This window comes from Lissotriton vulgaris, chromosome 2_1, assembly GCF_964263255.1.
Source record: "Lissotriton vulgaris chromosome 2_1, aLisVul1.2, whole genome shotgun sequence".
Taxonomy (NCBI): Eukaryota; Metazoa; Chordata; class Amphibia; order Caudata; family Salamandridae; genus Lissotriton; species Lissotriton vulgaris.
In genome coordinates, this window is record NC_141687.1 from 842,678,584 (window position 1) to 842,693,051 (window position 14,468).

The 14,468-nt window shown below is 44.7% G+C and overlaps 1 protein-coding gene across 1 annotated transcript in view; it reads right to left on the bottom strand.

Moving 5' to 3' along the window:
- Positions 1 to 14,468, bottom strand: part of LOC147731271 (transient receptor potential cation channel subfamily M member 8-like) — a 416,422-nt gene that overhangs the window by 202,636 nt on the left and 199,318 nt on the right. Inside the window, exons 10-12 of the mRNA XM_086954174.1 lie at positions 11,823 to 11,957; positions 8,917 to 9,013; positions 6,095 to 6,295 (exon numbers count right to left, since the gene is read on the bottom strand). Of these exons, the coding sequence (XP_086810300.1) occupies positions 6,095 to 6,295; positions 8,917 to 9,013; positions 11,823 to 11,957 (433 nt within the window). The remainder of the gene's footprint in view (positions 1 to 6,094; positions 6,296 to 8,916; positions 9,014 to 11,822; positions 11,958 to 14,468) is intronic.

A 14,468-nucleotide genomic window follows, 5' to 3' on the forward strand; every position in this document is an offset into this window, starting at 1 on the left:
CCACTCCAGAGAGTGCAACAGTAGGGAAAGCGTTGGATAGCGTAGGAATAAAAATTTATATTCCCACTCCAGAGTTCAACAGTAGGGAAAGCGTTGGATAGCGTAGGGGTAAGAATTACTATTCCCACTCCAGAGGGTACAACAGTAGGGAAAGCGTTGGATAGCACAGGGGTAAAAATTACTATTCACACTCCAAAGGGTGCAACAGTAGGGAAAGCGTTGGATAGCGTAGGGGTACAAATTGCTATTCCCACTCCAGAGCGTGCAACAGTAGGGAAAGCGTTGGATAGCGTAGGGGTAAAAATTACCATTCCCACTCCAGAGGGTGCAACAGTAGGGAAAGCGTTGGATAGCGTAGGGGTAAAAATTACTATTCCCACTCCAGAGGGTGCAACAGTAGGGAAAGCGTTGGATAGCGTAGGGGTAAAAATTACTATTCCTACTCCAGTGAGTGCAACAGTGGGGAAAGCGTTGGATAGCGTAGGGGTAAAGCGTTGGCTAGTGTAGGGGTAAAAATTACTATTCCCACTCCTGTGAGTGCAACAGTTGGGAATGCGTTGGATAGCGTAGGGGTAAAAATTACTATTCCCACTCCAGTGAGTGCAACAGTAGGGAAAGCGTTGGATAGCATAGGGGTAAAAATTACCATTCCCACTCCAGTGAGTGCAACAGTAGGGAAAGCGTTGGATAGCGTAGGGGTAAAAATTACTGTTCCCACTCTAGTGTGTTTAACAGTAGAGAAAGTAAATATTTAATATATTAATAAATATAAATTAAATATCAATACCAATAAAAAATTAATTAAAAGTAAATACAAATTTAATACAATATAATAATTAATCAATTAAACAAAATATTAAGTATTAAAATTCATTAACTAGTAATACAAATTAATTACCAATTTACAATTAATGAATACAAAAAATAATAATTACCAATTAATTCAAAATAAATACCAATAAATAAATAAAAACATTTAATTAATTACAATTCAATAACTTCCCACCCTATTCCCTTATTAACCCACAACCCGCTACGGAAAATAAATAAATTAAATTCACTTAATTATCAATTAATCCATTAATAAAAATTATTTACCAATTAATAATGAATGAATTACCAAATAAAAATTAATTACTAATTTTTTCAAAATAAATACCAATATATAAATTAAAATATTTAATTAATTAAAATTAAACTACTTTCCACCCTATTCCCCTATAAACCCACAATCTGCTACAGAAAATAAATTAATAAAATTCACATAATTATCAATTAATCAATTAATACAAATTAATTACCATTAAGAATTAATTGATTACAAATTAAAAATAATTAACAATTTATTCAAAATAAATACCAATAAATACATTACCATATTTAATTAATTATAATTAAATTACTTCCCACCCTATTCCCCTATAAACCCACAACCCGTTACAGAATTATATTACGCAAAAATTAAATAACATAAAATTAATTACTTAAAATATATTACAAAAAAAGATACACTTTGCACACATATACTAACATACAAAACACTTTAAAAAATTCGATATTATTAAAAACTCAATAATTTTAATAACCTATATTATATACTTCAATATTTTGACTTTCTATATTTATAAAAAACGATATTACATTACTTACCTTAAAAACGATATCTTTGATGACTATAATCTGTCTATATTTTGAAGTCGATATTTGTGTAATTCGATATTTTGTACTCAATATTTTCTCTGTATACCCCTTGGATATATAGAAGGCATTCAACACCCGGGGATGGACCTATCTACAAGGTGTCCTGCGGAAACTAGGATAAGGCCCGGAATTCTGCACATGGATTTCGGTCTTTTACAATGACCCCATGGCCAGGGTACGCACAGGTGATATTCTCTCAGACAGCTTCTCCATGGAACACGGAACTAGACAGAACTAACCCCTGTCTCCCTTGTTGTTCGCCCTGGGCATGGACCACCTGGCCTGTCTGCTGCGGAAACAGGCAATTGCATGGGGATACCGGACTGCAGATTAATCCCAGATAGTTTTTACGTATGCCAGTGATACCCTGATCTATCTAAAGGCAGATCCATTATTCTTTCCAGTGGTCATGTCAGCTTTGGACAACTTTAGCCAGGTATCCAGACTCCGGGAAAATTGGGGGAAGTCATGCTTTTTCCCTCTGTTGCAGACAATGACTCAAATGCGCATTCACCCATGCCATCGGCTTATGACACCTTTAAATACCTAGGGATCCATGTTTACCATCTAATACGAGATATGACAGACTGTAAAGTAAAGTGCTTCCTTTCATCCACCACTCACTGCCCTTTTGGACACAGATACCCCTGTCGCCTATGTGTGAAGTGTCCATAGCAAAGATGTTAATGCTTTCCCGTCTTCTTTATTTTTTTGCATCACTACCGGTGCTACTGAAGAAACCTTTTTTTTAGGAATTACAATGACTACTTACCTTTCTGATCTGACCCTAAGAGACATAGGGTAAATATTAAGTCAATAACTTCGGCATTGGTGGTAGGGGGGCCTGAGTGTCTCTTACTATGAGTTTTATTATGCTGCCGCTCAACTCCAATGACCGTTGTGTTGGCTCCATTTTGATTCCTTTCCTGAAAGGGACATGCTGGGTCTTGATCTCAGAAAAGGCTCAGTACTTGGATGATTCCTGACGTATTCCTCTTAATTCATGGTGTCAAATGTCCTAGTAAAGGTGGTGGTATGGTGCTGAAGACGGTATATCCACCACAGATGTACGGGTGCCGTTTGCACCCAGTTTACCATCATCGGACCCACTGCTTTGCAGGTCCCAGCAGGCTCTACATTAAGTGGATGCCTGGATGGCAGAGAAATACACGACGTGGGGAGATGTAGTAGTGGAGGGCAGATTGGGCAAATTCGAGTATCTGATGGAGGGTGGCAACCTAGGCCCAAGACAGTTTCTATTATATTCTGTCCTGTGGGATGTGGCTAGTAGAATGTGGGACTTTGAGAAAGATTTATCGAGGGTGGTTGGTCCACTGGAGTGAATGCTGACTACAAGCTCTAACCTCGCAACATCTATTATAGATGGAATGCTGAGTCTGGATCCTTTGTATCCCTGCTTCCATACCCTCAAGGGATGGTGGGAAGATAAATTGTCCATAGAATTAACAGACACTGTCTGGCAGAGATGTTGTGGATCCCTCAAATCGATTTGCTGCGTTCCGCTTCATGCAATTTAATTATCTGCATCGCACATACCCCTCTCCAGACAGAATAGGCAAGAGGTCCCCTGGTACAAGTACACAGTGTCCCAGATGCTTGCATCTTGAGGCAGACTTCATTCATGTGGTGTGGGCATGTCCAGTGATCTCGGAATACCGGAGATGGTGACCTCTTGTATTTCTGCTATAAGGGATTCTATCCTGCCTTGTGATCCCACCCATTGCATCCTTATTGCAGGGGTAATAACAAAAGAAACAAATCACTGGGTGTGCTTTCAGGGTCTAGCTCTTGTCTTAGCAAAACATCTCATTGCCAAGTCCTGCAATGCGATGGCTGCCCCCTCAATTACGGCATGCCAAACGGATGCGGTTCACTGGGCCACAGCAGAACTCTCGATAAGAGCTGATGCAAGGGCAAGGGATGGGAAATGTAACCTCGTGGAACAATAGGAGGACTATCTGAAAAGGCTAAACAATCAGTTTTTCGTAGCTGAGTGATGGTCAGATGTCTGAATGGGAGTCCTCGAGAGGTGAATGACACTCTAAGGAATGTTACATTATGGGGTCGATTCCGATTTGGAAAAAACTGCTCCGAATAGCCGTACGGAGCGTTTTTCCCATACGAATCGTACCCTCCAGCGTCCCCCGTACGTACGAAAAAGTACAATTCGTACCAGGAGCTGGACTCCGTACGAATCGTACAGAGACCAAACAAATCAAATCCCCGTGAGAATCTCCCTTGGGACTCGCTGTACGCAACATCCGTACGGTTCGCGTCTGCTTTTTCCGACCTGGCAAGTATGATTCGTGTGGGGTACGCACCGTGCGTACCCCTGCGATCATGGGGTGTCAAAATTTGCTAAATCACAGGGATTGTGACCGCTAAGAGCCAAATTATGATGTCGGTCAGAGTTCCCTCCAACCGACACCGTTTCAGGTAAGAAAATACCCGACTTTAGGTCAGTGGTTCCAACAACCCCATTAAGATACGACTGTACATGGTGCGTTCACAAACCTTCAGTTTTCCATGGGAGCTTGTGCGGTGGGCTATAACCGCCTGCAGCAAACGCTACCATTGAAAAATGGAAGTTTGTACACATCCCTGCATCGTGTGGCAGGCACTCATAGTGCAGGGATGTTGAAGTGCCTCCCCAGCCCCACATTTGAAGGCCTTAAGGGATTTTGGTGCAGTTCCGACTGCCCATCCATCGGAACCGAGTCGGATTCCCCAACGGTTTAAACTCCGACCGCCATCATCCTAATGCGGCGGTCGGAGTTTAATCCTACCATGTTGGTCAGTCAGAGGCTTTCCGACCGACATCGTAATTAGGCCCTAAGTGTCTTTTCTAAATGCATTAAACCCATTTTGCCATTCTGTAAGCATTTAGCGAATTGAAAAATGAGTTTAGAAATGCATACCAAATTGCAGTTTTGATGGGGCGTGTTTAGGGCATCCCTTCCAAATTGCACTTCAGAATACTTTTTATGGATGCTTCATGATCCCAATTTAGATCACAAACCACTGATAGGTTACAGGCCTCTTAAAGGAAGTGGTACCCCATTTGAAAAGGGCAAAGGATCCCCGGGAGACCCCTTCCCTTTTTATGAATTTAAAGAAAAAATGGAAGTGCGCTGTTGGCCAGAGGACCACTGCCCACTCTTAAACAAACTTTTTTTGGGGTGCACCCCCCCTCCAAAAAAACACCTTTATTTAAAAGCGATTTCAGAGATGGTGGCTTGCTGACCCAGTAAGCCACTATCCTTGTGATTGCATCAAATTGGAAAGAGTTGCAATTTGCAATCTTCCTCATGACTATAAATGAGCCACGTCGCATTGTGACCCACTTTGAATGGGAATGGTGATTTTGCAACAGACCGGTTAGTACATAGGTCTTCTAGCAAAATCTGATCCATTCTCAAAAAGTTGTTGCACCATTTGCAATTGTTTATTGTGAATTAAATGTTCGTACACCGGGCTCTATATTCTGACATATAACCAAATCCAGTATATCCTATCATGCATTCCTGACATTGGAGAATTTGTTTCCTACCGGAGTTGTGCTGTGAAGGTCCTCGGCTTGAAGTGCATATTTTGCAAGATATGAAGTACACAAACATTTTTAATTCACATGTAGAAAATCTCCTTTCCTGGACAGTCAATTACATATTGAAATAACAAATGTGTGGCTACTCCTTTGTACATATGTTATGCATTTCTTACCGCCATATTGTTTAGCTGATTCTGTGACCTATGATGCAAGTTGCAGTCCAGGTTTGAGAGGATAAATTAATGTTTGTATGCAAAAGATTAAAGGCTGAGGAAATACTTTACTCTGTTTTGGTCCAATGATAGTGAGGATTGCAGAAACTTGATGACACTTTTTAGTGGAGTCTTTTTCTCCTTTTGAAACACAGGAGATCGTCTGTAGGGATTGGCCTAGCACATTTAATTCTCTCAATTTGTCAACTCAGGTACTGCGACTTTAATTAGTTCTTTGGGCAAATACAAAAGTTATGAAATTCTAGCCCAGGCTTTAGAGATTGTTTGGGAAACTGGCACTTCCTAAACTGCTTGATACACAAATAATTTATAAATTGATCACTGGTAAAATTACACACCTTATGCTGCTCAAAGGCCACTTCAGGGTTATAAGTCAATAAAACACCGGTATATTACACTTTACAACACGAATTGCCCATCGGTGCAATATGCATTGAATAACCAGAACTGCTTCAGTTCTGCGAGAATGGAGCACATTGCAAGTCTAGGACCCGTCCAAAGCGGGTGCTGGATCCCTGGCATTGATAATAAACACCCGCTCACAAGCCCGCATCCTACACCACAGTGTGCGTTATGGCAGAGACACACTTACCCATTGGATCCACATTTCCATCTCCTCCTCTGACAGTCGGGAAGCCGTATGGGGCAGGCACTGGGACAGTTTTGCTTTGATGGAGGAGGAGCACAGGGGCTTCTCCTCTGTCTCGATGAGAGCAGCGATGGCATCAGCAATCTGCCCTGACCCTTCCACCACCACACAGGGGATTTTATTATTGAGAGCAACATGGACGGACTAGGAAAGAATTAAAACGTTCAATAAGTAGACATCATTCACGTATGCAATACTACGGGAAACCAATCCATCTTGTATATCATAGGCCAAGACAAACAACATGCTATTTCTGTGCCTAAGACAAGTAAGTTGTAAGATTCATACAATTAATTAGGTACTCTTTCGTGTCTTCCTGCCAGTACTGTATTTGTCAACAACAGGCAAAACAGGGAAAGGCTCTGTTGTTTCGTATAATTCCCTAATTCATTGAGTTTTGCGTGCTCCTTTTCCACACCAAGGGGCTTATTAGGATAGCGGATTTTCCGCATCCTCTGGGCCAGCGGAAGCCACCGACGGCCTGGAGGATGCGGAAAAACCGCTACAGACCCACCAAAGACCCACCGCCACATTAGGATGACTGGTGGGTCCTGGTTTCAGTCCGCTGCTTTTCCGCCTCGGTTGGCTTACAACCGTGGCAGAAAAGCTCTAATATGGAGGCGATGTCTCTCAGACACCGCCAGCCATATTAGGATGGGTTTCAAAACATGCTTTTCCGCAGGAGGTTTTCCGCCGTGGAAAAGCATGTGGAACTTCACTGCAGGGGCCCGTTGCGGGGCCCCTGGGTGAAGGGGGGTGGGGGTGCACATGAGGGGTACCTATGGTACCCCCCTGCATTTGTATGCAGAAATCGGCAGGCACCGCACGGTGCCTGCCGCTTTCTGCATACAAATGCAATGTATACATTTTTACCATTGCGGCGGGTGCAGCTTGAAGCCGCACCAGCCGCAATGGTAAAAATAGAGGATATGACCGCCAGGGTGGCGGTCACATCCTAATTGCACAGGACGGAACTCCGCAGGCCATGCGGAGGTTCCCTCCTACTCTGGGGTCGCGGACGGACGCAAGTCCGTCCGCGATCCTAATGGGCCCCCATATCTGTTCCTCTCTAGAGTGGACAGGTCACACAAATGTTCATTCAAAAACTGTGCTCTTCTGTCGATTAGATAGATGTCCCCAAGAAAAAAGGTGAGATTTATCAATTGTCTCCTGTTAATTTCCATCTATTTTCTCACATTTTTGACCAACCCTTTGGAATTACACATATAAAACTGTCATTATCAATATCTTGGTCGGAAAAGGAACCATAAATGATAACAAATGGCTGCCTTTAATCTTTAACAGCGGTCTGCTTTTTGCTTTCCCTCTTGTTAACCTTCATGCGTCAAAATATGTAGGACCTAAATAATGTATAATGTGTATTCTTCTACATAACTCCTGCTTTACATTTTGAATGGGATTGGTAGAAATCACATACATGAGAATTCATGTAGTGTACTCATACACAACCCAAGTACTATCTCCTTAGAAGTCATGCAATATGCCTAATAAATGTACAGATGCATAATAAGAGGAACATATATACATTTAATAGAGTCACACACATAAATAAACACATCTATGCATGTGTATAGTGAGCGGGAGATTATGCGCCAAAGCCTAGAAAAATACAGATCATGTTCTATATGTAAAAAAATGTTTGGCCTACAACAACCGCCTCTCCCCCTCACCACCTCCACCATCTCTGCTGCCCTACCAGCTCTCCTCTGTAAGCTGTGCTCTCTGCTCTTCACTGGAGTAGAGACCAAGGGTAGCGCTGACAGGATCTCAGGTAGCCCTCGCCACCAGTGGCGTAGCAAGGTCAGGTGGTACCTGGTGCGGAAAATTTCATGTCACCCCGGCTTGACAAAATGGCAAAAAACTGTTTGAAACTAATATTTTTACCATTTTGTAAAATATGTGTTTAAAAATCATATTGTTGTCACCCACCTCAGTGATGAAACCTGGGCCGAACCGCACCCATTGCACCCCCTTCCTAGACCACTGCTCACCACACAGCCCGGAATTCTTTGATGAAGTATCAACTGTGGTAAACAGCATCTGGTAACCAAAGTCACTGCACTATACCAGCAAATAACCAGAATTAGAATCTGTTTTTAATGCAAGCAGCTATCAGCTACATCAATGCATAACAATGGAAAATGTGAACCGAACAGGATGATATTTTTGTGAACATAATTTAGGACATGATATATTTGTCCAACACTCTTTTTCTGATGATAGTTTGGTATACCACCATTCATTTTCAAGTCATGATCCCTTTATGTGCATGCTTTCTGTGCACCAGGATGACCCATACTGATGGTCAATCTTATTTCAGCCTTCTTACCTACATTATGTTTGTTCAAATGGTCTGTGTTGAAACGTAAGATTTTTAGTGTGCCTAATAAATCAGATTATAATGACACTGTCCACAGTATTTTCCTCGTTTCACCAGTGATGGCCTCAACGTTGTAATTTGTGGGATTGTAATGAAGAACCGAAGTAGTGCCCTGGGGGGATGATATGGTGACACCCCCACATGGATACCCCCTCTCAAACACTGTATTCACCAACATCCTGGACCGATTCAAGGCTACCTCATATAAAGATGGCATTCTAGCTTCATCCATCTTTGAAATTCTTTGAGGAGGTGGTTTCACACCCGGTCAACTCCTCCCTCAGCAAGGAACTTTACCGGATGTCCTTACGGCAGGGTAGATGCTCCTGCTGGAGAAACCGAGCCTGGGCTCACATGAACCTACCACCTTCCGTCCCATCACCCAACTACCAATCATTGGAAAAATCACTGTTGAAGCTTTCACAATAGTGCTGTAGGGGAAGATTAGCAAGAACAATTTGCTACAGGACAATAAGGCAGACTTCAAATCAGGCAACAGCACATACAAGCATTGGAAATGCAATAGGTCTCGCATTAGGAAAGTTTGAGCGATTGTTATTGTAAATGACACTTTTTTATTTATGTGTTGGTTTTGAAAATAGCAAAATTAATAGCTTTGTCAGTTACAATGTCAATAGTTTTAACTTTCGCAAATGTGACACCTATAGCATTTGTAATGCAATGTGTGTTGTATTTACGTGACTTAGATGTATTGATATTACAAATAACAATGGCTTTTATTTTTGTGGATGTGGTGGTGGATGTGGTGGTGGATGTGGTGGTGGATGTGGTGGTGGATGTGGTGATGTATGTGGTGGTGGATGTGGTGGTGATGGTGGATGTGGTGGTGGATGTGGTGGTGGTGGATGCCGTGGTGGTGGTGTTGGATGGGGTGATGGATGTAGTGGTGGTGGGTGTGGTGATGGATGTAGTGGTGGTGGGTGTGGTGGATCTGGTGGCTGTGGATGTGGCGGTGGATGTGGTGGTGATGGTGGATGTGGTGGTGGTGGATGTGGTGGTGGATGTGGTGGTGGTGGATGCGGTGGTGGTGGTGGTGGATGGGGTGATGGATGTAGTGGTGGTGGGTGTGGTGATGGATGTAGTGGTGGTGGGTGTGGTGGATCTGGTGGCGGTGGATGTGGCGGTGGATGTGGCTGTGGATGTGGCGGTGGATGTGGCAGTGGATGTGATGGTGGATGTGGTGGTGGATGTGGTGGTGGATGTGGAGGTGGATTTGGAGTTGATGGTGGATGTGGTGGTGGTGGATGTGGTGGTGGATGTGGTGATGGTGGATGCGGTGGTGGTGGTGGATACGGTGGTGGTGGTGGATGGGGTGGTGGATGTAGTGGTGGTGGTGGATGCGGTGGTGGTGGTGGTGGATGGGGTGGTGGATGTAGTGGTGGTGGGTGTGGTGGATCTGGTGGCGGTGGATGTGGCTGTGGATGTGGCGGTGGATGTGGCAGTGGATGTGATGGTGGATGTGGTGGTGGATATGGTGGTGCATGTGGAGGTGGATTTGGAGTTGATGGTGGATGTGGTGGTGGTGGATGTGGTGGTGGATGTGGTGATGGTGGATGCGGTGGTGGTGGTGGATGCGGTGGTGGTGGTGGATGGGGTGGTGGATGTAGTGGTGGTGGGTGTGGTGGTGGATGTGTTGGATGTGGTGGTGGATGTGGTGGTGGTGGTGGGTGTGGTGGTGGATGTGGTGGTGGATGTGGTGGTGGATGTGGTGGTGATGGTGGATGTGGTGGTGGATGTGGTGGTGGTGGATGCGGTGGTGGTGGTGGTGGATGGGGTGGTGGATGTTATGTGACAGTAGCGGGGGTGGGGGGTGAACGCTGTGGTAGAGATGCTACTGCCTCCGGGAGTTGTGATAAGGCTGCCAGCTGCAAGGCCGTGGTACAGGCTCCAACCTGGCAGTGACAAGGCGCCCCCATAAGTGGCACACAGATAGCCTTGTAATCATGACTTCTAGACTTAGCGTATCCAGATTACTTTCACCTCTAAGAAATTCGATCAGCTTAAACATAAAGGTGGATTTAACAAAGAACAACCCTTTTTACACGATTAACTTGCGCACAGAAAGCAAAGTATTCAGTTTGCGACAGCTCCTCCGTTTCCGATAAAGCAAGACCCGCAAATTAAAAGGAAGCTTTCTAAAGAATTATTTACAGCGTGGAAGGCGCCCGGCGTGAACCCTCGACAGATGCTAGGTGTGACCTTTCACTAATTGTACTGCCTGTTCGCTCGGTGAAGCGGCACGCTGTAGACACTGTAACACGCGTTGGATAAAGTGCCAGTTCTTTTGAAGTTAATGGATTTCATTGTGCAACATGAGGGGGGCAATATGGGCCCAGGTGGGCTACATCTCATCTGCTGGGCAAAGCGTCTGCACCCTTTCTGGTTGTTTATGCTGTCTCACATACTTAAAGTTGCGGCAAGGTTGTGCTGGGAGAGAGAGAGTGGGGAGGAGAGTAGGAGGAGGAGGGGGGAGGAGAGTAGGAGGAGGAGGGGGGAGGAGAGTAGGGGAGGCACGGCCTAGCGGCCGTGCAACCAAGAAGTGAGGGGGCGGAGCTGGGGGAGATAAAGCAAGACCCGCAAATTAAAAGGAAGCTTTCTAAAGAATTATTTACAGCGTGTGGAGGCTGTGAGAGAGAGAGTGGGGAGGAGAGTAGGAGGAGGAGGGGGGAGGAGAGCAGGGGCCTGGAGTGCGGCTGAGGGAAGTGACGAAATGCGACACGGCAGGCAGGGGAGGGGGCGGAGCGGGGGTGTGGGAGGAGTGCGCCTGAGGGAAAATCCATGCAAGGCAGGCGGCTGGGGGCATGTGCACGCGCTTTCAAGCTCAATGCGCATGCGCATTGAGCTTGAATTTCACGGGCACTGCAAGGAATCGCCACGATTCCTTGCAAGTTAGTTAAAGAGTGTTTAAGCCCCCATAGTCTCGCAAGCTCGATGCGCATGCGCATCGACAGGCGAGACCTAAAAAACGACTAGTCAAATAGTTGAAAAATCCTTTCTCAATCATAGCAGAAAAGACCCTTGCCTCCTGATCGTGCTCAGCCTAGCCTTTGACACAGTCTATCCTCAAACATTGAGCAACACCTTAAACACATGTATGGCATGGTAATGTCTGACACAATCCTGCCATCATACAAGTAGGAGTAGAGACTGCAGAGATCCCTTGTCTCTTGAGTAGTACCATCCATCCACCATACCATCCATCCACTCTGCCATTCATTTATCAATTCACTTGAAGTCCTATTCTCTCACCCATCATCTTCAAACTCTGAATTACACTCCTCTGTAGGGGCGTCGTGGACCCCACGCTTTAGCAGCTGCAGCGGGGATGGTGTACCTTTAAGTGGCTCTTCTGTCTGCAACTCGGCAGACAAACGCTCGTTAACACTGGAATAAGGGGTTAATAGAAAAGTGAGCAGTAGCAATGAAAAACCATAGCGGGTAAATGAAACAAGAATAGGAAGAAGGAATATTGGAAGAAAGGGTGACAAAAAAGAAGTATGGATGAATGACTGGGTGGATGAATGAGTAGGTGGATGAATGAGTGGGTGAATGGATGAGTGAATGGGAGGTGGATGGTCAGGTAAAAGGATGGCAAAGTGCAGGGATAGGCGGATGGATGAGTGAATGAATGGCTGAGTGGATTGACAGGTGAAAGAATGGCAGAGTAAAGGGATGGATTGATAGTGAATGGACAGCTGAAATCCACTATTCAACTGCCATAGTAAAGGGATGGGTGGGAGTAAATGGATAGGTGGATGGACAAGCGAAAGGATGGCGAAAGGGATAGACGAGTGGGTGAAAAGATGAGTAAATGGATGACAGAGTGGATGGATGATGGATGGATGGCGGGTGAATGACTGGATGGCAGAGTGGATGAATGGATGGTTGGATGACAGAGTGGAAGGACTGATCGATGAATGGCAGAGTGGATGGAAGGATGGATGGATGGCAGAATGAGTTAATTTATGGATGAATGGCAGAGTGGATGGATGATAGAGTGGATGGGTGGATGTATGGCAGAGTGGATGGATAGATGGAAGAGTGGATGGATTAATGATAGGATGGATGGATGGCAGAGTGGATGAATGGATGGATGGCAGAACAGATGGGTGGAAGGATGGTAGAAATGATGAATGGAAGGATGGCAGAATTGATGTATGGCAGAGTGTCTAGATTAATCGCAGACTGGGTGGCTGGAAAGGTGGATGGGTGAATGGATGGATGGATAGCAAATGGATGGATAGCAGATTGGATGGATGGATGGATGGTAGAGTGGACGAAATGGATGTCAAAGTGACTGGATGGCAGAGTCAATGGATAGATGATGGATGTCAGGTTGGGTGGATAGATGAATGAATGGAAAACTTGAATGATGGATGAAAGAATGAAGGAATGTAAAAGTGAAATTGTGGATATCAGCAGGTAGATGGATAGGAGAAAAAATTAATGAATATGTGTATGAAAGGAAGAGACAAGGAAGCTGTTCGAGGGAGGGTTTGGCTAACTTGCTTCAACTGTTTGGTGTCCTCAGCACTTTAGTTCAAAGTGGGAACTATTTTCATTTTCTGGCTGCTCCCTTTGTTCTCGGAGAATTACTTACCCACCACCACATCAAGATCCATTAATATGTGAATGACATTCAACCCTACCTCAAAATCTGTGCACCCAGTAATACTCAATGACCCAAAACGGTAAACATCGTTTACCACGAAGTTTTAAAACGCGGTACCTTTAGCACGCATCCCTTACAACGCAAGTCGTTACCACGACTTACGCTAGAGGGCGTTAAAGGATTAAAAATAGTAAATTTACTACCCCAACACCTTCCCTAGGGTCCACGGGGACTGGTGTTAGAATAGTAAATTATACTATTCGAAATCCGCACCCCCAACGCAAGTCGTGGTAACGACTTGCGTTGTAAGGGATGCGTGGTAAAGGGATGCGTTGTGACGGTACCCGTTGTACCATCATACATCCCCCAAAACCTCCATCATGCACATCCAGAGCTGGGTGTTAAGCTCCTAGATAAGCCCGGCAAAGAGAGGATTTCTATAGTTTGCCAAGAGCTTTAAACAACTATTGATTTAAGTCTAGCTTCTGGCATGGAACGTAAAATCCCTCGGATTCACCCTCCACACCAACGTGACATTCAAAGAAAACATAAGCATTTCCGCCTAAAGAAACTGATATCTCTCTTCCAGGAAATGATTACAGAACCAGAATAAACACCCTGGTCCCCTCCAACCTGGACGAAGTAGCAACCTACCAAATTGCCTCCCAGACACTAATCTGGCACCCCCAGAAAGATCCTATACTCCTTGACATGTCACCACAAGGGCTCAAAGAAGTCTGACCACATAATCCCAATACATTTCAGGTCCTAATCATCTGCAAGACCTGCTGAATCACCAACTAGGAGATCAAAAACAATACCAAGACATGCAAGCCCACGACACTAACCGGCCAAAAGAGACAGTGTCACACTAGTAGCCTGGACCATGCTAGAGTGGACACAAAGTGATTAAAGAAGGAAAACCCAGAAGGCAGGCCTTCTCCACCAAGGCATCTAGAATCTGGAATAGCATCCCTGTCAAAATCAATACTGCTCCAACACTTCGCCACTTCAGAATGAAACTGACAGCATATCCCTACAAAGATCTTCTCTGTCGCCCGCACCCTTCCCCACTTCCTCCACAGTAGAAGTAACTGGTTACCAACCTCACTGTATATGATCAGATTTGTTCTTTTGGGCTTTAGCCAATGGTACCACACACGTTTGCTTTCTAGCCAGGTTCGCGCTAGGTAGCAAACAAAGCTAAATGTACGCATGCATATAAGGCTGCACAGCTCACCTTAGTTGGTATAGTGGTGTATAAAAGCAGGCATGTAAGAACA